The sequence below is a fragment of the Trichechus manatus genome, unplaced genomic scaffold, assembly GCF_000243295.1.
Source record: "Trichechus manatus latirostris isolate Lorelei unplaced genomic scaffold, TriManLat1.0 scaffold00170, whole genome shotgun sequence".
Lineage (NCBI taxonomy): Eukaryota > Metazoa > Chordata > Mammalia > Sirenia > Trichechidae > Trichechus > Trichechus manatus.
In genome coordinates, this window is record NW_004444106.1 from 3,057,279 (window position 1) to 3,080,108 (window position 22,830).

Consider the following 22,830-nt stretch of genomic DNA (forward strand, 5'->3'; position numbering starts at 1 on the left):
CTGCTAACCAAAAGGTCAGTGGTTCAAGTCTACCAGCCGTTCCTTGGAAACCCTATGGGGCAGTTCTACTCTGTCCTATAGGGTTGCTATGAGTTAGAATCGATTCAATGGCAATGAATTTTTTTTTTATATATATATTGCATATATATATATAGACAGAGAGAGACTGAGTCTCTGGGTAGCACAAACAGGTGCTCTGCTGCTAACAAAAAGGTTGGTGGTTTGAGTCACCCAGAGGCACCTCAGAAGAAAGGCCTGGCAACCTACTTCCAAAAAAAATCAGCCACTGAAAAGCCTGTGAAGCACAGTTCTCCTCTAATATACATGGGGTCGCCATGAGTTGGAATCAACTCGACAGCAACTGGCTTTATATATGTATATATGTATATGCATGTACGTATGTGTGTGTGTGTGTGTGTGTGTATTAGGCATAGTGCTAAGCATTTTGTATCCATGGTCTTATTTCAGCCTAAAAAAACCACCCTATGAGGTTGGTACTATGCTCAGTTTTTACATGAGAAAACTGAGGCTCAGAGGCATCAAGTAATTGACTCAAGATTACACAGCTAGGAATTAGTAGAACTAGGATTTAAACCTTATCTCTCCAATTTCAAAAGGCAAATGCTTCGGGAATACACACGAATGAGTAGGAAAGGGGTTCAGGTCCCTTCACTCTTCCTCACACGTGCTATAGAGTCTTGGACATCTGTTTTTCTTGCTCACTTTCAACTGCTCTAGGCAGGGGAAGTCGGATCAGGTCAGGGAATCAGAGCATTCCAGCACGTTCTCAAACCTTCCATCAGTGTACCAGAGTGTACTGACGGAGGAGAGAGCACCCTACCCCAGGAGGTGTGACATGTGAAGACAGCTGAAGTGATGTCACTAAGCCCGAAAGGGAGTAGCTTTCCCATGGTTTTGCTTTTTTGACTTTTTTTGGGTGGTAAATATATAGGTAACAAAATAGTTGCCATTTCCGCAATCTTCACGTGTTCGATTCCATGCCATTAAATATGCTCATCATGTTGTTCAACCAGCACCATTCCCGAATTTTTCCATCACCCCAAGCTCAGTGTCCCCTAAGCATTGTGTCTTCATTTCTCTCTCCCTCCCACTCATCTCTGGTAACCACTAATAAACCAGGTTTTATTTTTTAAATATATACGCAAACTTTGCATCCTTCTTACTACTATATCCATGTTTTATTTTATTATTTAAAAAAACGTAGCCTCCCTCACTAATCCTCAGTTAACTGAGCCTCAGAGAGATGCATCACGTTGTCTTCTGGTTCATGGCTGCATTTTGCTGGGGTGCAGGTTGAACTGCTCAAAGCATGTTGCAGCTTGTCTCAGAAGGAGGTCTCCTGGCTGTCTCAGGGGATCTTTTCTATGAGCCCTGTTTCCTAAGGCCTCTGACCCTTTCCCTCTGAGTTTTACCGGCATCCATGGTGTTCCTAACTCCTAGCCCCTCACTCTCCTGCTCCTCAGGTTACACGCTGACCTGGCTGTCCTCCTTGGGAAACACATCACTGTTGGCAGCTGGAGCCCCCCGGTACAAGCATGTGGGGCGGGTGCTTCTGTTCCAAGAGCGAAACGGCAAAGAACTCTGGAGCCAGATCCAGGAAATAGACGGGGCCCAGGTGAGCACAGCCAAGGGGCATCCACACAACAGGGGCTGCCTGGGACATTCGTTATAGCCCCTGCTATTCTTTGAACGCTTATCCACCTGCTGTGTGGCTGTGAAAAATGGCATGGTGGTAGGGGTGTCTGACCTCCTCTAACTTCACAAGCGGGAAGGAGAATCAAGATTAGCAGCCTAAGGCTGATTCCTATGAGGCAGAGGTCAGACATGCCTCCACCCTACGGCCTTTTTACCAATTCTGACACCATCTGTTCCTCCCATGGCACTGTCTACCTCTCTGCTGGGTGTGACAATTTGTTGCAATGGCCATACAGAACTCACAGACCATGTTATTAGGGAAGTAACAGGTTACAATTCAGGATCAAGAATGACTCAGGATACAGTTCTTCGATCAGAACAGCCTCTTCTCAGCCGTGCCCGTAGACAGGCCTCACCTTTGCCCTGCTTGGGCAAGTGTTACAAAACTCTTCAGCTTTGCCAGTAAGTGCCCGGGGGCACCCCCTCTACCAGGAAGCCTCCTGCCCACAGGCTCTCAGCTCTCTTGCTCAGTGGGTCAGCACACCCGCTGTAACCACCTTGCTCCGTGGACCAGGAAGCCTACCGCGCCATCTTGAGCTGTCTCCTGGTTCTGCTGCTACCATTTCTCTGCTGCTGCTTCTCACCATCTTGCACCATCTCTGGTGTTACAGCTTTCTCTGTGTCTCCTGGATCTAGGAGGTTCTTAGCGCAAGGACCCCGGGTCAAAATGACGCCCTCCGCTCCCATCTCTTCTTCTCGATAGTAGAGGTTCCCCCCATCTGCCTCTGGGATGGCTGATTTTAAGCCTAGTAGGATGGGAAAACTGACCAATACCCTCGTTAGAGTTCCCACGCTCCCATGCTTAAAAAGGTGCCATGCACCGTATTTGTGTTATTAGCAAGCAATCCAGTCCCTTGGTGGGCCACAAGCACCTCATTTTCGTAGTCCCACTTAGTCACTTGGTGCGAGGTACAAGACCGTGGCAAGAAAGGCCACATAAAAGCGATCCATTGCACCATAGTGGCACCAGCACTATACAAACATTGTCACATTTGCTCCTCCCCAACACCTCCGAGGTAAGCTTTGTCATCTTCAGTTTACAGTTTACGAAAGTAAACCTCGAAGAGCTCAGCTTGTCCTATTCCTATAGGCTCTGAGGGAGGTCCAGGATTTGAATCTGCATTTGAGGGGCTGGAAGAAGATGGACTTGGTACAGCTAATGGGGAGAGAGATGTCCTTCTATCTCCTGAGATCCCTAGCTCTTCCTCAAACCTCTTCCTCTTCCTACAGATTGGCTCTTATTTTGGTGGGGAGCTTTGTGGCATTGACGTGGACCAAGACGGGGAGACAGAGCTGCTGCTGATTGGAGCCCCCCTGTTCTATGGGAAGCAGAGAGGAGGCCGGGTGTTTGTCTACCATAGAAAACAGGTGGGGACCAGGAGGATGTTGAGCCAAGGGAGTGGGGAGAAACAGAGGTTCATAGGTCTATTCAGGTCCCAGTTATTCTGAAAAACTTTCCATGTCTGATCATGTGTTAATCAAACTTTCAGAACAACAGACAAGCAGTAGCCAATACTTACTGGGGGCGGACCGTGTGCAAGACCCAGTGCTCAAGATTTTGTTTATATCTGACCTCATTTGATCCCCACAATCACCTTCTGAGATACTATAAGCTTTATCTGACAAATGGGAATACTGAGGCTCAGCAAGGTTAAGTAACTTTCCAAAGCCACAAGGTCACACAGATGCAGGTGGAGCTGGATGGCACAATCTTACATTTCGTTAGTATTCTTCACAGTCACACATGCCACGTTCTGTGAAAGTTTGTTGAGTGACTGAATGTGGTGTGACCTGTCTCCTTGCTCCCTTGCTCCCTCCTAGCTGAGGTTCGAAGAGGTCTCAGAACTGCAGGGGGATTCTGGATACCCCCTTGGGTGGTTTGGAGCAGCCATCACTGCCCTGACGGATATCAATGGGGATGGCCTGATGGACGTGGCTGTGGGAGCCCCACTGGAGGAGGAGGGGGCTCTGTACATCTTCAATGGGCAGCATGGTGGGCTCAGCCCCCGACCAAGCCAGGTGAAGTACCCCTGCCTACCAATCATAAACCCATTCCCAGGTACCTCGAAGCCTCCAAGCCCAAACCCACTCTCTAGCCTGACTCTTCCCTTCCTCCAACCTGTCCTCTCCCCAGCTTGGCCTGAGTTTCTTTTTTGCTCTCAGCGGATAAAAGGGACCCAGGTGTTCTCAGGAATTCGGTGGTTTGGACGTTCCATCCACGGGGTGAAGGACCTTGGAGGGGATGGCCTGATAGATGTGGCTGTGGGAGCTGAGGGTCAAGTGATCATACTGAGGTGAGACAGGACTTCTGAGTCCCACCTAAGATTAACTTCCGCTCTCATCCTTTGAACAGTTACTGTGTACTAGAAACCTCAATAAATGCTTCATACGCTGTAGCTCATTTGGTCTTAACCCCAACCCTGTGAGCGAGCTTCTCCTTTTTATAGAAGTCTTACTCCAGGTTACACGGTTGCTCGTCAGTGGCAGAATGGGATTTGTACACAGGTCTACCTGACACTAAAACCTCCTAGAGAAGCAACATTATATAACGGATAAAGACATGGCATTAGAACCTGATGACCTGGATTCAGGTTGAAGCTCTGCCATTTACAGCTTGAATGATCTTACCCCAGTCACTTAGCTTCTCAGGAGCTAAGTTTCCTCATCTTTGAAATGATGGTAGCAGTCCCTGCCTTCCCATACCTTAGAGTTGTTGGAGCATCATGTGACATCACACAGTAAATGGATATTTACTGAGCACCTACTATGTCTTAGGACTCCCTGCACAGTACAGTTAACACCCTCGGCTGCTAGCCAAAAAGTCCACCTACAGGTACCTTGGAAGAAGGGCCTGGCAAGCTACTTCTGAAAAATCAGCCACCGAAAACCCTATGGAGCGCAGTTCTTCTCTGACACACATGGGGTCACCAGGAGTTGAAATTGACTCCACAGCAACTGGTTCGGTGCTATGTCTTAACCACTGAACCTGAACCAGGCATCAGGCGCCTGGTGTATGTGTGGGGTAACATATAATTTAAAAATTAAGCAATTAAATGGGTAGTTCCAAATTGTAATAGGTGCTATGGAAGAAATAAACAGAGTACTGCGAGAGAGACTAATAGGGGAACCTACTATAGACTGAGCAGCCAAAAAGACCTCTCTGAAGAGATGATATTTGAGTTGGGACTTGAAAGAGGAGATGTCTGTAGAAATCTGGGGTGAGAGCTGTCTCTGTAGAAAACCTGAGCTATGCCATGGCTGTAGGCAGGCAGAAGTTTGATGTGTTCAAAGAACTGAGAAGGCCAATGTGGCTGGAACACGGTGAGCCAAGGGAGATGCGACTGGAGAGGCTGGCAATGTGGCATGAAGAGTGAAAGTTTGGATTTTAGTCTAAATATCATATGGCATCACTGAAGGCTTATAAGCACAGAAGCTCGAGATGATTTTCTCTTTTTGAGAACTCAGAGGAAGTGGATCAGAGGCTGCTAGGATGGAGTGGGGAGCCCGCATGTGTAATTGCTATTATTGAGAGGAATCAGTGACTCTGAAGTCTGCTTTAGAAAGGAGAGTGCTCTGGGCTCTGTAACTGAGGAGGCGCAGTGCAGGCCACACTGGTTTTCTGTCCCACAGCTCCCGGCCTGTAGTGGATGTCATCACCACGATGACCTTCTCCCCGGCTGAGATCCCAGTGCACGAAGTGGAGTGCTCCTACTCAACCAGTAACAGGAAGAAGGAAGGGGTGAACATCACCATCTGTTTCTATGTCAAGCCTGTCCTCCAGTTCCAAGGTCAGAGCTGTTCTTCTGCTCCCTAGAGCCCCTGCCCGCCCTCATCCAGCTTATGGCCCAGGACCCTTCACTATTCAACTCCACCTTTTTTTTACCCTGCCCAGGGCCCCTGGTTGCCAATCTCACTTACACCCTGCAGCTGGATGGCCATCGGACCAGAAGCCGGGGGCTGTTCCCTGGCGGGAGACGTGAGCTCAGTGGGAACACAGTTGTCTCCCCTGTCAGGTCCTGCTTTGAGTTCTGGTTTCATTTCCCGGTAAGGAGTGGGCTCTGCTGCTGGGGAAGGGGCGGATAAGCGCTAGCTGGAAGGCGCGGCTCTGGCATGGTGTAGCTAAGTGACCAGTCACTTTTCTCTCTCTGTGCTACCGTTTCCTCCACTGTACTATAGGAATAATAGTACAATACCTTTTATATATTTTCTTCTAGGCCTTAACCTATATACATATGCAGTTTTAACATGATTTTGATTGCAATGTACTTACCATTTTTTTTACTACTTTTTTCACACATCATATTTAAATGCTACTACCTAGCTTTCAAAATTAGTTTTTTTTTGGGTGGAAGGGACAGGTCTACTCTGTCCTATAGTGTCGCTACGGTCATAATTAGTTTCAATGGCTACAGAATTTTCAGTCATACAGAATATTCAGCCAAGGTGGTGTACCATTATTTGCCAGGTACATATGGTCGTAATCAGAAAATTTTTTTAACCTTAATTTAAACAGCTGCTGAAGTGTTCAGGTTCCTTTTGCTTATAGCAGTCCCATATAAAAATAGGATTGATATCAAATTATTCTAGTCTCTTAAATATTCCACAAAAGACGAAGTTTAGGATTGGGGCAAAAGATTTTGAAGTTTGTTTTCAACTTTTTATTCTGGGAAAGTTCAAACATATACAAAAGTAGAAAAATAGTTTAACAAATCCCCATATACCTATCACCCAGTTTCAACAATTATCAACTCACATCAAATTATTTCATTCATAATTCATACCTCCATTCAGTGCCCTTCTGCCCCTCCTCCATTACTTTGAAGCAAGATTTTGAAATTTTCAATATAAATTTGCCAGAGAAGAAGGCAGTGGGACATGGTGGAAGGACCTTGGACTTTGGAGTTAGATCTGGATTCAAGTCCTGACTCTGTCACTTCCTAGTTTTATGCTTTAGGAAAATTATGAAACCTTTCTAGACCTCATTTGTTTCATTTTTAATGTGGGGATATTAATGCCTACTTCTTAGGCCTGGTAGAAACTTTAGGTGAAATACATCTGAGTGCCTACAGAGTGCCGATGTCAGACACTAATAATAACAAAGAAGACTAAGACTCATCTCTGTTCCCAAGGAAATAGTATCTAGAAATGTTTTTAGGTGCCGTCGAGTCAGTTCCAACTCACAGCAACCCTATGTACAACAGAATGAAACATTGCCCGGTCCTGCGCTATCCCCACAATCACTGCTATGTTTGAGCCCATTGTTGCAGCCACTGTGTCAGTCCATCTCATTGAGGGTCTTCCTCTTTTTTGCTGACCCTCTACTTTACCAAGCAAGATGTCCTTCTCCAGGGACTGGTCCCTCCTGATAACATGTGCAAAGTATGTGAGACGAAATCTAGCCATCCTTGTTTCTAAAGAGCATTGTGGCACTTCTTCCATCCAGAACTAGGATATTCTAATTATTCTAGAATATTCTTTTGCAAACTTTGATTGATTGATAATGGCTGCCTAGAGCAGTTTCACAAGGATTCAGGGACTTTTGGTAGGGCTCAATGGGGAAAAGTGCTGTGATTGATTAATGATGCCTGCCATGGAATTGGAGCTGAGAAGTGACAATCCCTGTGCTGAGAAGCAACCCTGAGTATATTATAGAACACCTGGTAGTAAACAATAGCTATTATTAGAATTCTCACTACTGTTAAGGTCTTGGACAACTAAGTACTAGAATTTCATCATTTGTAAGAAGTGGACAAAGTACACATTTAATTGGAAGTCATCATGACATAGGCTGTTTTATTCTTCTTATCACCCTCAGGTATGCATTCAAGACCTCATCTCTCCCATCAATGTCTCCCTAAATTTCTCTCTTCAGGAGGAAGAAGGGACACCGAGGGACCACAGAATGGTAAGAAGAGATTGGTGGGGTTGTTGATGGAGAATAGTGGACAGTAGAAATTCAGTTTAGCAAGAAGTGCCTGTCTCATATGGGAGTCTTTTATTTTAAGTAACAGAAACCAAATACAGCTTACTTAAGCAGAAAAGGAATTTATGGGGGTTTGTATCTATGGCTCAAAGGGAAATCTGATAACCTCATTAACCCCATTATAAGAGTGGGAGAAGGGGAGCCAGGGTGGTGGCTCTGGGGGATTTCAAGGGGAGGAAATAATGGGTGCATTCTTCAGGGCTTGGCCACTGCAATGAATCAGCTTCAGACCTCTTTTGGCTTTGAACACTCTGCTCAAGATGCAAATTCCAGGGAGAGAATTCCAGAAGACCTAGCTTTGGGCCCAGGATCATCCAGGGTACCCTGTCTAGCCTTCACACCAAACTGTATTCAGTCAGGGGCAGTTAGTTCCCTCCAAGTCAAATTGGGGTGCTATTATTACGTGAAAGAAGGAGGAAAAATAGTTTACCATATCATATGCTCCCCACACAGTGCCAAAAGCCTGATTAGACCTAGCCTGGCCTCTGTGAGGCAGGCAGCAGGGTCTGGTGGAAACAACCAGCTTGAGCTCTCTGGGTCTATTTTCCTGTCTACCATCTATAAAAAATGAGTCCCAGTATTTTATACTGTGAGATCTCTTCCAGAGCTGGCGACCTCTCGCTCCTGAGTGGTGACTGCTAAGTGTGCTCTTTCTTGTGGGGCCCCTTTCCTGCCACCCTCTCATTGGCCCCTTGCTGCCTTCTGGTTGCACATATTGAGTGTACTCCTGGATACACATGCTCACCCTCCTGAGATCTGAAGATAACAATGGTGGGTTTAGCAAAAAATAAAGCCCTGCCCACCAAATGCACATCACCACCTAAGGAAAGTTCATTGGACACCTTCCCTGCACTAAGCCCTATTCTGGGGACCTGCTCCACTGAGGAGCTCACAGCCGAAAGCCAGACAAGTAAATAGACAGAATCCACTGTGATAACGCTATGGTAAAGTTCAATACAGGGTGGCACAGCTCTTATGGCACAGATCTGGAGGATAAGGAAAGCCTTCCCACAAGAGGTGACCGTGAAGGTCCCTAGACGGTGAAAGGAGATGGGCACTTAGGAAGAAGGCATAATGTGAGCAAAGGCATAAGAATGTGAGAGTGTGGGGTTATGGGATGGGTAAGGGAGAGAGAAGATAAGGCCAGAGAGGCCTGATGCTCTTGAGTGGCCATTTCAGATGGACTAAGGGGTCTGGCCTTTTCCCTGAGGGCACTGAGGAGCCATTAAAGGATTTTTAAGGAAAGGAAGAAAATAGTACGTATAAAATGGTGAGGGTGGTAGTATCAGTATCAGTAATAGTAGTAGTAGTGTCAGAACCCGTCTAACTTCATGTGGGTAATGACCAGGACAAAGATCAGCCCAAGGCCGATCCCTACGAGGTGGTAGTCAGACATACCTCCACTCTCCAACCTTTTACCAATTCTGACACCAGCCGTCCCTCGCATGGCACTCCCTACTTCTCTTCTGGGTTCGATAATCCGTTGCAATGGCCACACAGAACTCACATACTTACAGTGAAGTGGTTTATTAAGGAACAGGCTACAACTCGGGATCAGGATCAACAGGCTACAACTCGGGATCAGGATCAGGAAGCATGTAGGCAAAGTCTCCCTTCTTCACAGGGCAGCTCTCAGTTCCTCTCAGCCATGCAGGCCTCATCTCGGCCCCCTCTTGGCCCTGCCATCTGTCACTGTCTACTGGACCCCTTCTGGGCCTGTCACAACCAGCTGCGCCACTGGGCCCCTTCTGAGCCTCTTGTTGTCTTCAGTATTTTGGCTCTTGACTGTGTTACAGCTCTTTTAGAAGGTTCCTTGCTTCCTCTCTCTCCCTGCTTCTTCTCTCATCTTTTCTGTTTCTTCCTGCTGCTTCTCTTCCTGCTTCTATCTGAAACCTCTGTGGGGTCCATACAACTCCTTGTCAATTTCAAGGCATGGCCTCTCCCAGCAGGGGGCCACAAACTAATCCAATCCCCTCTCTGTTGGCCACAGACACTTCATTTGCATAGTAGGCTACAACTCACCTCATTTGTATAGTCTATTGATCAGTCCCTGCAAAGTGCATACCGATTACAGGGCAAGCTGCAGCACAGGGCCAGACAAAGAGTTATCAAACCTCAAATTGTTTAAAGCTGTTTACAGCTTACCCAGGAAATGTCAATCAACCTGGACAAAAGTTACAAACCCTCTAGGGTAGGAAACTAGGGCAAAGGTAACTTCTGGAGGCTTAGGGGAAAAATCTCTCAAGCTGTTTTTCCAAAGAACCAGGCAAAAGGCACATAAAGGCACCATAGTATGTTAGGATAGTTTGTTTTATTGCGGTAAAAATACATCCAACACAACATTTGCCAATTCGACAATTTCTACATGTATAATTCAATGACATTGATTACATTCTTCATGTTGTACAAGCATTATCACTATTGTTTTCTAAGTTATTCTATCATTTACATAAGCTCAGTGGTCCTAAGCAAAAGCTTCCCCTCTCCCCCTGCCTCCCATAGGATGGATTTTTTTATTGCAAGTGTCAAAAACCCAGCTCAAACTGATTGAATCTATTAGGGGTGGGGAAAGGAATCTATTGGCTCAAGTATCTGAAGAGACCGAGGGTAGATACTGGCTTCACACATAGCTGGCTCCAGGTGCCCAGATAAGATAATCAGTAATCTACCTTTCTTCATATCCTTGTATTGATATCCTAATCCTTGCATTGGGATCGTTGCTGGGCAAGCTCTCCTTCACTTTATCAGAATGGCTACCGACAGCCCCAGACGTTATCTTGGTAGCTTGGTAACCCAAGCAGAAAAGAGAGTGCCTCCTTCCCACTGTCATGACCTGAGTCATATTTACACCCCTAAACCAGTCCCTGGTGGTGAAATGGTTAAAGCACTCGGCTGCTAACTGGAAGGTCAGCAGTTGGAACCCACCAGCCGCCCCATGGGAGAAAGTTGTGGCTGTCTGCTTCTGTAAAGATTTACATCCTCGGAAACACTATGGGGCAGTTCTACTCTGTCCTATAGGGTTGCTATGAGTCGGAATCAACTCAGTGGCAGTGGGTTTTGTTTTGGTTTTAAACCAGTTCTGGACACCAGCCCTGGGTCAGGAGCCCATTGCTGGCCCTGGAGTGGGACCAGGCACGCAAGGGTAGCCGGGTGATCAGCCCCACCTTAACTCCAAGTCCTAGGAAGTGGGGAGTAGTGTTCCCCAAAGGAAAGTTAAGGTGCTGCTATTGGAAGGAGGGAAATAGACATCTCGACTGTCGCGTATATACTTCAGGAAGATAATTCCAGCGGCTGGATGGAGGCTGGATGGGAAGGATGTAAGTCTGGAGGCAGGGAGACCTCTGGGAGGCTATTGTCACGGTCCAGATGAGAGATGGTAAGGTCTGACCCTAGGCAGTTTCTGTGGGAGTGGAAAGGAGGAGATAAAGTAAAGAGACTTAGAGGCAGGATTGCTCAACTGCTTAGACGTGGGGCGAGAGGCAGACAAGGACGCCCGTTCCTGGCTGGGATCTGGGTGGATGACGGTGCCTCTCACTGCAATAGGGAGCACGAGCGAACAAGCAGGTGAGTCAGGAAGCAGAGCTGGTGAGTTCGGCTTTGGACTGGTTGCATTTGGGGCCTGTGAGTCACCCAGGAGGCAACTGGATCCATTTTAGGCATGGCCAAGGTGTCAGGTTACGAACTCAGCTGTAAACAACAGAGATTCAAATTAAAAGTGGCTTAAAGAAAAAGAAAAGTCTATTTCTTTCATCCCGTTAAAGGCAGATGAAAGCTGGTATAGCAGTTCTCTTTCTCTAAATCAGGGGCTGGCAAACGTTTCCTGCAAAGGGCCAGATAGTACATATTTTTGGCTTTGCAGGCGAGATGGCTTCTGTTGCAACCACTCAATTCTGCCGTTGTACTGCCAAAGTAACGGAGTCTGCTCAAGCTCTAACCACTGTGTCTGCATTCTGCATGTCCACATTCTTGCCAACAGGAAGGGGGGGTGGAAGAAGAGCACAGCCTTTCCCTTTAAATCCATGTGACACTTTGGCATGGCCACATCTAGCTGCAAGAGAGGCTGAGACATGTAGTCTTCCGTCCGTGCAACCGTGTGACCAGCTAAAAAGTGAAGGTCTATTTTGAAGGAAGAAGTTGAAAAAAGCCATATGGGACAACCAGCTGCCTCTGCCAGAGGCACTAATTATTAACACCAAACTGTGTGGTGTAGGACGTCAGGGGAGAAAAGAGACCTGAGGTCAAAGAAGTCAAAAAAGGCTTCCTGGAGAAGGGTTGTTGCTTGTGGATCTTGTATAATGAGTAGCCTTTGGGTAGGTGGAGAGAGGACAGGCAGAGAAACAGCGTGAGGAAAAGCATGGGTAAGGTTCCAGGGAAATGGGGAAGTGGGCTTAGTGCCTGGTGGGAAAAGAGCTGAACAAGATAGATGACCTAGATGCCTGTTTGGGAACTGGCTGTGGTCCAATGGGAGGGGGAGAGCTGTGTGAATGTTGAGGTGGGTGGTGAGCTGTCGGCAGGGGCCGCAAGCACCCCAACCCCTCAAGGAGGAGTCTGAGGCTGCTTGGAGGATGGCCTAGAAGCAGAGGAGGCAGGAGTCTTTCTAAAATATACAACTCTTCACCCATAAAACCCTTCCATGGTCCCCATTACCCTCAGGATAAAGTCCCAACATGCCCTGCGCTGTGAGGCCCAGTGGAGTCTTCACCCCGCTCTCTCCTGGCACCTTCGAACACTTTGATCCAGCCAGCCTGAGCATAGCCCTGCTCCTGGCACACAGCCTTGTATGACTGTTCTTTGTTCCTCCCTCTCCATACTCCTCACCTGGCTCTGTCCTACTCAACCTTTAGATCTCAGTTGAGACAGCATTTCTTCAGGAAGCTTTCCTGGGATAGAATTCCTTCTATATGCTCTAGAGGCACCCTATACTTGTCCCATCACAACACTTGGCCCCTCTGTGGTAAACGCCTGTTCCTCTCTCCCACCATATTGGGAGGGAGGCAGTACATCTGTTTTGTTCTCTGGTGTATACCCAGTGCCCCGCACGGGGCCTGGTCTAGAGTAGAAGCTCAAGGAATGTTGAAAAAATTGGCCCTGGTCTGATAGGCAGTGGAGAGCTGTGCGTGGGGGGAGGTGGGGCTCAGAGGAGAACCAAATGAAAGAGCTATTCATGGGCAGCTGAGTCTGGAGGCTGCACAGCAAGGGGGTCCTTCCAAGGGAAGAAACTAGGGGTGGGAGGAACTGTTGGAGGCTCCTCCACCAAGGCTCAGACCTTTTGCCCAGAAATGGCAGAATGAGACACCCTGAGCTGGAGCTGCCACCTGAGAGGAGGGTTGCATAGATAGCTGGCACTGAGGCAAGAGAGTGGGGCCTGCTGGGAGGGGCAGACCACAGCCAGGCCAACGGAGCCTGGAGCCTCTCTAGCCCTCCTCCATGAGTTCTGCTACCTCAACTAATCTCTCCTGTCTCCCGGCCCTCCTACTCCTCCGTGCTCAGTGGCGCAAGGACGTACAGCCCATCCTGAGACCCATACCACACTCGGAGACTAAGGAGGTAAGAGAGAAGTGGGGCAGACAGAGAGGCCAGGGGTCAGGACCCCTCCGGGATCTGGGGGCTGAGCCTCCTCCTGCTTTCTTCTTGGCCTTTCAGATCCCTTTTGAGAAGAACTGCGGCGAGGACAAGAAGTGCGAGGCCAACCTGGAGCTGTCCTTCTCTGAAAGGTCTGTGAGGCTTCAGACCCACTAGGCCCTCCCGTTCCGCTCTGTGTTTTCCTGAGGCAGCTGCTACGTGCTGGAAAGAAAGACTCCCAGCTCCATTCACTGGCTGTGTAGTCTGAGGAAGCCACTTTCCCTCTCTGGGCTTAGTTTCCTCCTCTGAGAAATGGGGGAAATAATCCCGTTGTGGAACACCTGTCAGGATTAGATGAGACTGCAAAATTTAAAGCCTGTGTGCACATGCTTATTTTTATTCATCTATTTTCTTATGGCCTACCAGATCCTTCAGCTCCAAAATTCCCGTCTCTGATCCTGCTTTCCTCATCTTAGCCCCATAACTGTTCCCTGACCTTCTCCGTAGATCCAGAGTCCTGCATCTGATCCCCTCAGCCAGCATGTCTGTGGAGCTGACACTGAGTAACACGGGAGAAGATGCCTACTGGGTCCACCTGGGCCTGAGCTTCCCCCGAGGACTCTCCTTCCGCAAAGTGGAGATGCTCAAGGTGAGCAAGAAGGCAGCGCCTTCATGGGCGCCGTGCCCCCTGCAGCCTCAGCTCCCCTCTGAGCTGCAGGTAGCCAGGACGGCCTGAAACTGTGGGCAGCAGCTGGCATGCAGTGGTCTTTGTGTCAAATTGGGTTCTCAGCCTGATGGTCATCCTCTAGCTGTGTGACCTGAGGTAGAGGCTGGTGACGCTTACCCACAGAGTAGTGAGAGGGTCACCTGAAATGAAGTATGTGAAAAAGGCTTGTGGACTGGGCGCCATGTACACTTGGTAATCAAGAAAATATGCCCAGGTTTAGTAAGATCCGTTACCTCCCCCACAGCAGTAATCAAAGTGTTTCTGAGGGATGGCCTGGATTGTTTTAAATGTAACTTTTATGTTTTAAATTACTATTATGAAAGTAATGCCCAATCACCATGGAAACTTGAAAATTGCAGAGAAGTTTAAAGAAGAAAACAATCACCCATACTTCTGCAACTCATACTTTTAATACTTTGGTGTTTACCCTTCTTACTTTCCTTTATGTATTTATATTATCTGTTTTTCTATACACATATGCACACATTACATTGCATATTTATCTGTTTTGTGTTTGTTTTAATTAATTGGCATTTTGCTCTTCACATGGTTATTTTTTCCAGGTTTTATAGCCTGCTTTTTTCACTCAACATTGTATCATAAGTAGTCTCCGCGATTAATTATTTTTATGCAGCAATGTTAAATGCTTCCTTGAGGGGCATCTAGCAGAGTGATGGAGAACTTGAGATCTACAAACCGATTTGGGCTCATGTCCCTACCAGATCCCTGCTGTTACCTAGTTATGAGACCTTGGGAGTCACTTACCCTCCCTGAACTTCTGTTTCCTTATCTACGTCCCTTTCCAATCTGAGGCTGAAATCTCTACCCCACAAGATTGTGATGGGGATTAAGCAGGTTAATAATGCTTAGCACAGGATCAAGCTCATGGTAGCATTCTTAAAATAGTTGCTGAATTTGTAGATATAGCAGCATTTTAACATGCTCATGATATTATCTCCTCTGATTGTACCATAATTACTGAACCATTCCCATCTCTTTGAACTTCTTGACCATTTCCCATTTTTTGCTATTATAAATACCTTTGCAATGAACATCTTTGTGCTAAACCTCTGTCTGTGCCCCTGATTATTTGGCCTTGACTCTTTGAGAACTCAGGGACAGAAACCTGGAGGAGGTGGGTTGATGGCCTTGAGGGAATCCTTAACCGTGCCCATCAGAAAGCTCTTCCTCTCTGTTCTCGCTCCTAGCCCCACAGCCAGATGCCTGTGAGCTGCGAGGAGCTTCCTAAGGAGTCCAGGCTTCTTTCCAGTGCCCTTTCTTGCAACGTGAGCTCTCCTATCTTTAAAGTAGGCACCTCGGTAAGTGCTCAAAGTCCCTAGGAACCAAGCACCCAAGGGACTATGAGCTGGCAGAAGGCAGGGGAGCTCCTGGCAAGGTGACTAGCAAAGAAGGGCTCACCAGATCCTCTACCCCAAGAGGAACGTATGCTGGCTTTTTTAAGTCATGTTCTAGGGCCTGGACTTTGGAATCATACAATGCTGGGATTGGGTCGTTCATTTTGTGACCTTGTACACGTGACTTAACCATTGGGAACCTCAGTTTTCTCATCTGTACAATGGGGATAAAACACCTAGCCTGGTACTTGAGATATAGTGAGCACTCAGTAAGTGGTAACCGTTATTGAGGTGACTGGGTGGTGGCTGTGAGGTGCTAGGGCTGCCCGCCTGAGGCCCAGGCCCCTTCCTCCTTCATTCCCTCTCCTTCCCTGCCAGGTTGTTATCCAGGTGATGTTTCATACGCTGCTAAACAGCTCCTGGGGGGACTTTGTCGAGCTGCACGCCAACGTGAGCTGGTGAGAGGCCCCAGGCATGCCCCGGCAGCATCCGTACCCTGGTCTCAGACTGCCACACAGTCCTGGCCAAGCCTTTCTCCTGACTCTGACCTCTACCTTGCTCCAATACAGTGACAATGAGGACTCAGGCCTCCTGGAGGACAACTCGGCCACCACCAGCATCCCAGTCCTGTACCCCATCAATATCCTCGTCGAGGAGTGAGTCCTTCCTGGCAGCCACCTAACCATCTCCTTCCACCCAGGGCCCCAACTTTGCCTCCTAGGTCTCTCCCTCTAAGCCCCTTTTCTTTCCTAGAGCCCCCAGGGAGTAATTAGAACTGACACCAGCCACAATCCCAATGGCTTTCAACACTCAAAAGAGTGAAGGTCCTTTAAGAGCTCTGAATGAAGTCAGCATTTACTGATGGAAACAAAATCATTGAATGCTGACCTGACGTTGGTGCCAGCTTCTCTGCATGGTTGATGGTTTTCCATGCAGCTTCCAACACTCTGTGAGGCAGCTGTTCCTCCCTCCATTTTACTAATGAGCAAACTGAGGGTCCGAAAAGGGAAGTGCTTGCCCAAGGTCATACAGCTAGGAAGTACTGAAGCCAGGATTTGAACTTAAGTCTATTGGACTCCAAAGCCTCAGGAGAGCTCTTTAATGTTTTCAGCAGTGCTGGAAGAGCTATGAGAAAAGTGTTCACCATGGCCATTGTTCTCGGGGAGCTTACAGTCAAGTTGGAGAAACCAAACTCAGATACAAGGAACCAGTGAAACTCAGAAGGCTGTTGCAGGAAGGGCCACTAGTTGGATTTTCGAATTTACAGAAAAGGAAACTGAACCTAGAAATGTAGAGTGGCTTTCTCAAGGTGGCTCAGTGAGCTAAGGACAGGGACAGTGTCCAAGCCCAGTTCTCCAGGGCTTTGACCTAAACGTCAAGCAGAATGATGAAGTATGACAGGAAATTGGAGCCAGGAAAGATGAGTGTGGGTTGGAGGAGAAATGGAAGGGCCATGGAACTGGGGTCTGGAGGATGGTGGGATTTGGATCAGGGCCAGGAAGGAGGACATTCTCATCAGAATAGCATAGGCAAAGGCATGGAAATGGTGGGATGGATCTAGGGAGCAAGGAGTGGACAGGCTTAGCAGAGGGCAGGTATATGCAAGTGAGAAGTGGGAAGGCACACTGGGAAGACGTGCGGGTCTAGACCTGGGAGGCTTTGGACCTGACCCTGGCAGTAGGGAGCCACTGATGGTTTCTGAGTAGGTGAGTAGCAGGGTCAGGGAGTGACATTAGCTGTGTCCATTGGAAGGATGGGGTGGGAGAGGGAGTCTACAGGCTCCCAGTGAGGCTGACGAAATTCTCTAGGAGCCGAGCAGTAGGGCCTAGATGACAGTGGTGAGACTGGTGAGGTGATATGGGGTGAGCATGGGCTCCATACACACACTGACCTGGGTTCCAGGCCTATTCCTCCACTGTGGGACCTTGGGCAAGCAGTTGACCCCTTCCATGAGCCTCAGGGGGAAACATCAGGTTGTTGTCAGGATTAAATGAGATCTGACCTGTGTAGTGCCTAGTACAATGGCTGGCAACTCAGAGGCTTGCCCTGGCCTAGGCCCCTGACGTCCTGCAGACTGTGTTGCTATCTTCGCCACTTTCCATCTTGCTCTTCTCTCTTTTTATAGCCAGAAGAACTCCACACTCTACATCAATTTCAAGCCTAAAGGTCCCAAGATTCAGTATATCAAGCACATCTACCAGGTATGAGCCTCAGTGTGAAAAGTTCTTAGAGGCACTATCTTAGGGACCGAGGATGCAGAGACTGGTTGGACACAGTCCTGTCCTCAGTGAGTCTGGCCCTCCACGTACTTCTATAATCCTTTCTAATCCTTGCTTAAGTGCTTCCGATGGCAGGACACTTGCTAACTCCTTTCCACACCTGGGTAGATTATTTATAGAATCACAGAGCTTGAGAGTGGAAAGGGCTCTGGAAGAGAACCTAGTTTTTGTTTGTTTTATTGTGATAAAATATATATAACATAACATGTACCTTTTTAACCATTTTAAGTGTACGATTCAGTGGCATTAATTACATTCCAGTGTTGTGCCACCCTTACCACTATCTATTTCCAAAACTTTTTCATCGCTCCAAAAAATAAACTCTGTACGTTGGGCAATAATTCCCCATTACCCCCTCCCCCAGCCCCTGGTAACCTCTGGTCTACTTTCTGTCTTTATGAATTTGTCTATTCTAGATATTTCATATAAGTAGGACCATACAATATTTGTTCTTTTTTGTCTGGCTTATTTCACTTAGAATAATGTTTTCAAGGTTCATCCTCATAGCCGCATGTGTGAGAACTTCATTTCGCTTCATGGCTGAATAATATTCTATATATGGACATACCTCACTTTGATTATCCATTCATCAGTTGATGGACACCGGGGTTGTTCTCATCTTTTGGCTATTGTGAATAGTGCTGCTATGAACATTGGTGTACAAGAATCTGTTTGAGTCCTGTTTTCTGTTCCTTTGGGTATATGCCCAGGAACGGAATTGCTGGGTCATATGGTAATTCTATGTTTAACTTTTTGAGGAACCACCAAACTGTTTTCCACAGTGGCTTACCATTTTGCATTCCCAGCAATGAACAAGGGTTGTGATTTCTCCACATTCTTGCCAACACTTGTTATTTTATGTTTTATTATTATTATAGCCATACTAGTGGGTTGTGAAAGGTCCCTGGATAGTGCAAACAGTTTGCACTCAACTACTAACCTAAAGGTTGGTGGTTCGAACCCACCCAGCAGCACTACGGAAGAAAGGCCTGGCAATCTGCTTCTGTAAAGAGTACAGCCAATACCACTAAAGACCGCCCTGACAGGGAACACAACAGACAGTCCGTGACGGAGAAGAAGAAAAGCGGGATACAGAACTCAAATTCTAGTAAAAAGGCCCAACTTAATGGTTTGATTGAGACTGGAGGGACCCTAGAAGGCATGGCCCCCAGACTCTCTGTTAGCCCAAAACTAAAACCATTCCCAAGGCCAACTCTTCAGACAAAGATTAGACTGGACTATGGGACAAAAGTGATACTCGTGAAAAGTGTGCTTCTTAGCTCAAGTAGATACAAGAGACTAAACGGGCAGCTCCTGTTGGGAGGTGAAATGAGAAGGCAGAGAGGGTCAGGAGCTGGTTGAATGGACATGGGAAATCCGGGATGGAAAGGAGGAGTGTGCTGTCACAGGATAGGGAGAGCAATTAGGGTCACGTAACAATGTATGTATAAATTTTTATATGAGAGCCTAACTTGAATTGTAAACTTTCACTTAATGCACAACAATTAAATAAAAATGAAATAAAAAAGAGTACAGCCAAGAAAACCCCATGGAGTACGGCTCTACTGTGACACACGCAGGGTCGCCATGAGTCAAAATCAGCTTGCAGGCAATTAGTTTGGTTTGGGTTTTAATGGAGAAGAAGTGGCTCTCATTGTGGTTTCCATTTGCATTTCCCTAAGATGTTGAGCATCTTTTCACGTACTTTTAGGCCATTTGTACATCTTCTTTGGAGAAATAGCTATTCAGGTCCTTTGTCCACTTTTTAACTGAGTGGTTTGTCTTTTTTGTTGTTGATTATAGGAGTTCTTTATACATTTTGGATATTAGACGCTTATCAGATATATGATTTGTGGGTTGCCTTTTTACTTTACTGATAAAAGTCCTTTTGTCTACTTTGTCTCTTGTTGCTCGTGCTTTAGGTGTCATATTAGAGAACCTAGTTTTTCACTCAAACATTTAATGAGCTACTGTCCTAGTTTAGGTACCTTGCTAGGTGCTGGCGGCAGTAATAAACGACAGAGTCCCTGGCCTTGGGGAGCTCACGATTGAGAGAAGGCAGATCTGTAAACATATAATAATATACTTATAATTCCCACTCATCAAACCAGTTTTGGGTTCTGTGCCTAGTGCTTTATATACGTATCCCCCGATGATTCTCACACCAACCTGTGTGATCTCTGTATGACAGGTATTGTCGTTCCTGTTTTACAGACAAGGCATCTGTGGCACAGACAGGTTGAGGAACTTGCCCAAGTTACACAGCTAATAAGGGGAAACACAGATTTGAGTGCTTATCTGAACACAGACATCCACGTGTTTAACACCGGCGGCTGCCTGCACTACTCAGGGTGCTCCTCCAGAGCAGCTGCGCTCACTGCCATGCTGCCAGGCCACCAGGCCGGGGTTGTCTTAGAGGTCACCTCTGGGAGGGGAGTAGGCACTGACCAAGTCAAGAACATTTCATTTTACTGTGGAGGAAACAGAGGTCACAGAGGGGAACTGATTCTCCCTAGGCGACACTGGAGTCAGGGTACACCCGGGAAGGAGCCCCTCAGTAAAGCATCCCGAGCAGCTGGGGCCCTTTAGAAAAGGGCTGTCATGATTGATCTTACCACCACACTGTGACTACGGAGAGGGAGCATGGCCTTTGAGGAGGTCAGACGCTCATTTGCATTGAAATAGAACGTTTTAAATGACCAGTTGAATTGGCTTCTAGAGTTGTTCATTGGTAAGGCTCTGGGTTCCCCACAGAGGTTAGCCAGGCAGGTCCTTCATTCCCCAGAGCAGTGGTAAAGAGTCAGAGAGTCATGCATCTAAATCCCAGTTCTGTTGCTTGCTCTCTACGTGACCTTGGATCAGGGACTGAACTTCTTCATGCCTCAGTTCCCTCCTATGGCAACCAACAAAACCAAACCTGTGGCTGTTGAGTGGATTCCAACTCTTGGCAAACCCACGTATTTCAGAGCAGAACTGCCCTCCATAGGGTAACCTCTGGTCTACTTTCTGTCTTGGCTGTGATCTTTCAGAAGCAGAACGCCAGGCCTTTCTTCCGAGGCACCTCTGGGTGGATTCGAACCACCAACCTCTCAGTTAGTAGCCGAGTGTTTAACCGTTTATGCCACCCAAGAACTCCTACCTATGGCAAATAGTTTTAAACAAGAACTTCACAGGTGATTGTGAAGTTTAAAGGGTTACTTACTTCCTGTAAAATACTTGGCATGATGCCTAGGGAAGTGGGGGTGGTTAGAGGAGTGTGGTGGGTGTTGTGCCGCAGCTGTTTCGGAAGCCTTGCACTCTGGCCTCCCTCAGCCTAGAACCAGCTCAAGCCCTTGAGCTTCCTCCCTCTCCCTTCTTGGAAGCGTCATCAGGGCTGGCCGTCTCCATTTTTCTCACCACCTACCATGCATTTAATTCCCCACTGCCCGCCTGCCAAGCAGCCACTCTCGCTGAAGGTCTTTGTTTTAGCTAAACCCAGTCAATACCCCTAAAACTCTCTACGGCGTGGGACACTGGTGATCCATCCCCTGTTTCCTGAAACTGTCCCATTGGTCAGATCCTTTTTGCCACAAGGAGGTCAACTCTAATAATTGGGGTTGATTGTAAGCTAGACGGACACAGAAACACAGGAAGAGCTGGGCAGCCAGGCCATAGAATCACCTTCCTCGTGGTCCTCATTATATGAATCAGCTGCTCCTCTGAGTGATTAGGAGCGTAGGCTTTGACTTCAGACGGACTTGAAATCGTTTTGAAGCTCTACCTTTTAAAGCTATGTGGCCTTGGGCAGGTTATTTAACCTCTCGGAGCCTCAGTTTTTCAATCTGTAACCTGGGAATGGCAATGGCACCTTCCTTATACAGTTGTAGTGAGGAGCAAATGAGAAAATGTGTGGTAAGTGATCAGCACAGTGTTCGGTGCGCAGTAAGGTTTCAGTCAACACTGGCTGTTTTTAGCATTAGTGTTATCACCATCAGAGCCTTGGTGGTGCGGTGGTTAAGAGCTCGGCTGCTAACCAAAAGGTCGGCAGTTTGAATCCACCAGCCGCTCCTTAGAAACTCTATGGGGCAATTCTACCCTGTCCTATAGGGTCGCTATGAGTTGGAATCGACTCGACGGTAACGGGTTTTTGGTTTATTACCATCATCTTCCGAGGGAAGTGATAGAGCACAGTGGTCTGGTCTCTGGAATCATCCAAGGTTAAAATGCCACCTCTGCTACTTGATTGCTTCAGACAAGTTAGCTAATCTCCCCAAGCCTCAGTTCTCTCACTTGTAAAAGGAGGAGGATAGTACTACCACCACATTTTTGTTGTAAAGACTAAATGAAATAATGCACCTAATGAGGATCAGATGAGGCTGAGCATGCTCAATGCTCAGTAAACGGGGATTATCACTGCATGCGTGTTGTAACCTATATCTTCTGATTTGTTAGCAGGAGCGTGGAGTGTGGCTTTCCTGGCCTTGCACTACTGGTTGCTCTGGATCAGTTTCCACTTACACGTCTCATGTCCCATAGTGTTGTCCAGTGTCCCGCTTTCAGCTGATAGACTCCCAGATCAGGGTCCCTCCTGCTCCTCCAGTCCACCTGGAGGACTACAGCTTGTTTCTCATCTCCACAGAAATGTCTGCCTAGCATGTTTTTTTTTTAACAGCTTTATTGAGATATATAATTCATATGCCATACAAGTCACCCATTTAAAGTGTACAACTCAATGGCTTTTAGCATATTCACAGAAATTTATAGAATATTAGTATATTCACCACAGAATTGTGCAGCGACTACCTCCATCTAGTTCTAAAACATTTCCATCACTCCAAAATAAAACCCCAAACCCATTAAGAAGTCTCTCCCCATTCCCCCTCTAGCCAGCCCCAGGCAACCACCAATCTGTGTTCTGTCTCTATGGACGTACCTATTCTAGATATTTCATATAAATGGAATCATACAGTGCATGGCGTTTTGTGACTGGAGTCTTTCATTTAGCATAATGTTTTCAAAGTTGATCCACACTGTAGCATGTATCAGTATTGTATTCCTTTTCGTGGCTGAATAATATTCCATTACATGTATATACCACATTTTGTTTATCCATTCATCCATTGGTGGACATTTGGGCTAGTTCCACCCTTTGGCTATTGCGAATAGCGCTGCTATAAGCATGCACACGCACATACTTGTTTGAACACCTGTTTTCAATTCTTTTGGGTA

At 47.1% G+C, this 22,830-nt stretch overlaps 1 protein-coding gene across 1 annotated transcript in view; it reads left to right on the forward strand.

The window, feature by feature from the left end:
• Positions 1-22,830, forward strand: part of ITGAL (integrin subunit alpha L) — a 43,768-nt gene that overhangs the window by 15,188 nt on the left and 5,750 nt on the right. The window contains exons 12-25 of the mRNA XM_004386768.2: positions 1,485-1,636; positions 2,947-3,084; positions 3,538-3,735; positions 3,880-4,010; positions 5,347-5,504; positions 5,609-5,760; positions 7,532-7,621; positions 13,190-13,246; positions 13,343-13,413; positions 13,769-13,910; positions 15,197-15,307; positions 15,722-15,801; positions 15,913-15,999; positions 17,469-17,544. Of these exons, the coding sequence (XP_004386825.1) occupies positions 1,485-1,636; positions 2,947-3,084; positions 3,538-3,735; positions 3,880-4,010; positions 5,347-5,504; positions 5,609-5,760; positions 7,532-7,621; positions 13,190-13,246; positions 13,343-13,413; positions 13,769-13,910; positions 15,197-15,307; positions 15,722-15,801; positions 15,913-15,999; positions 17,469-17,544 (1,643 nt within the window). The remainder of the gene's footprint in view (positions 1-1,484; positions 1,637-2,946; positions 3,085-3,537; positions 3,736-3,879; positions 4,011-5,346; positions 5,505-5,608; positions 5,761-7,531; positions 7,622-13,189; positions 13,247-13,342; positions 13,414-13,768; positions 13,911-15,196; positions 15,308-15,721; positions 15,802-15,912; positions 16,000-17,468; positions 17,545-22,830) is intronic.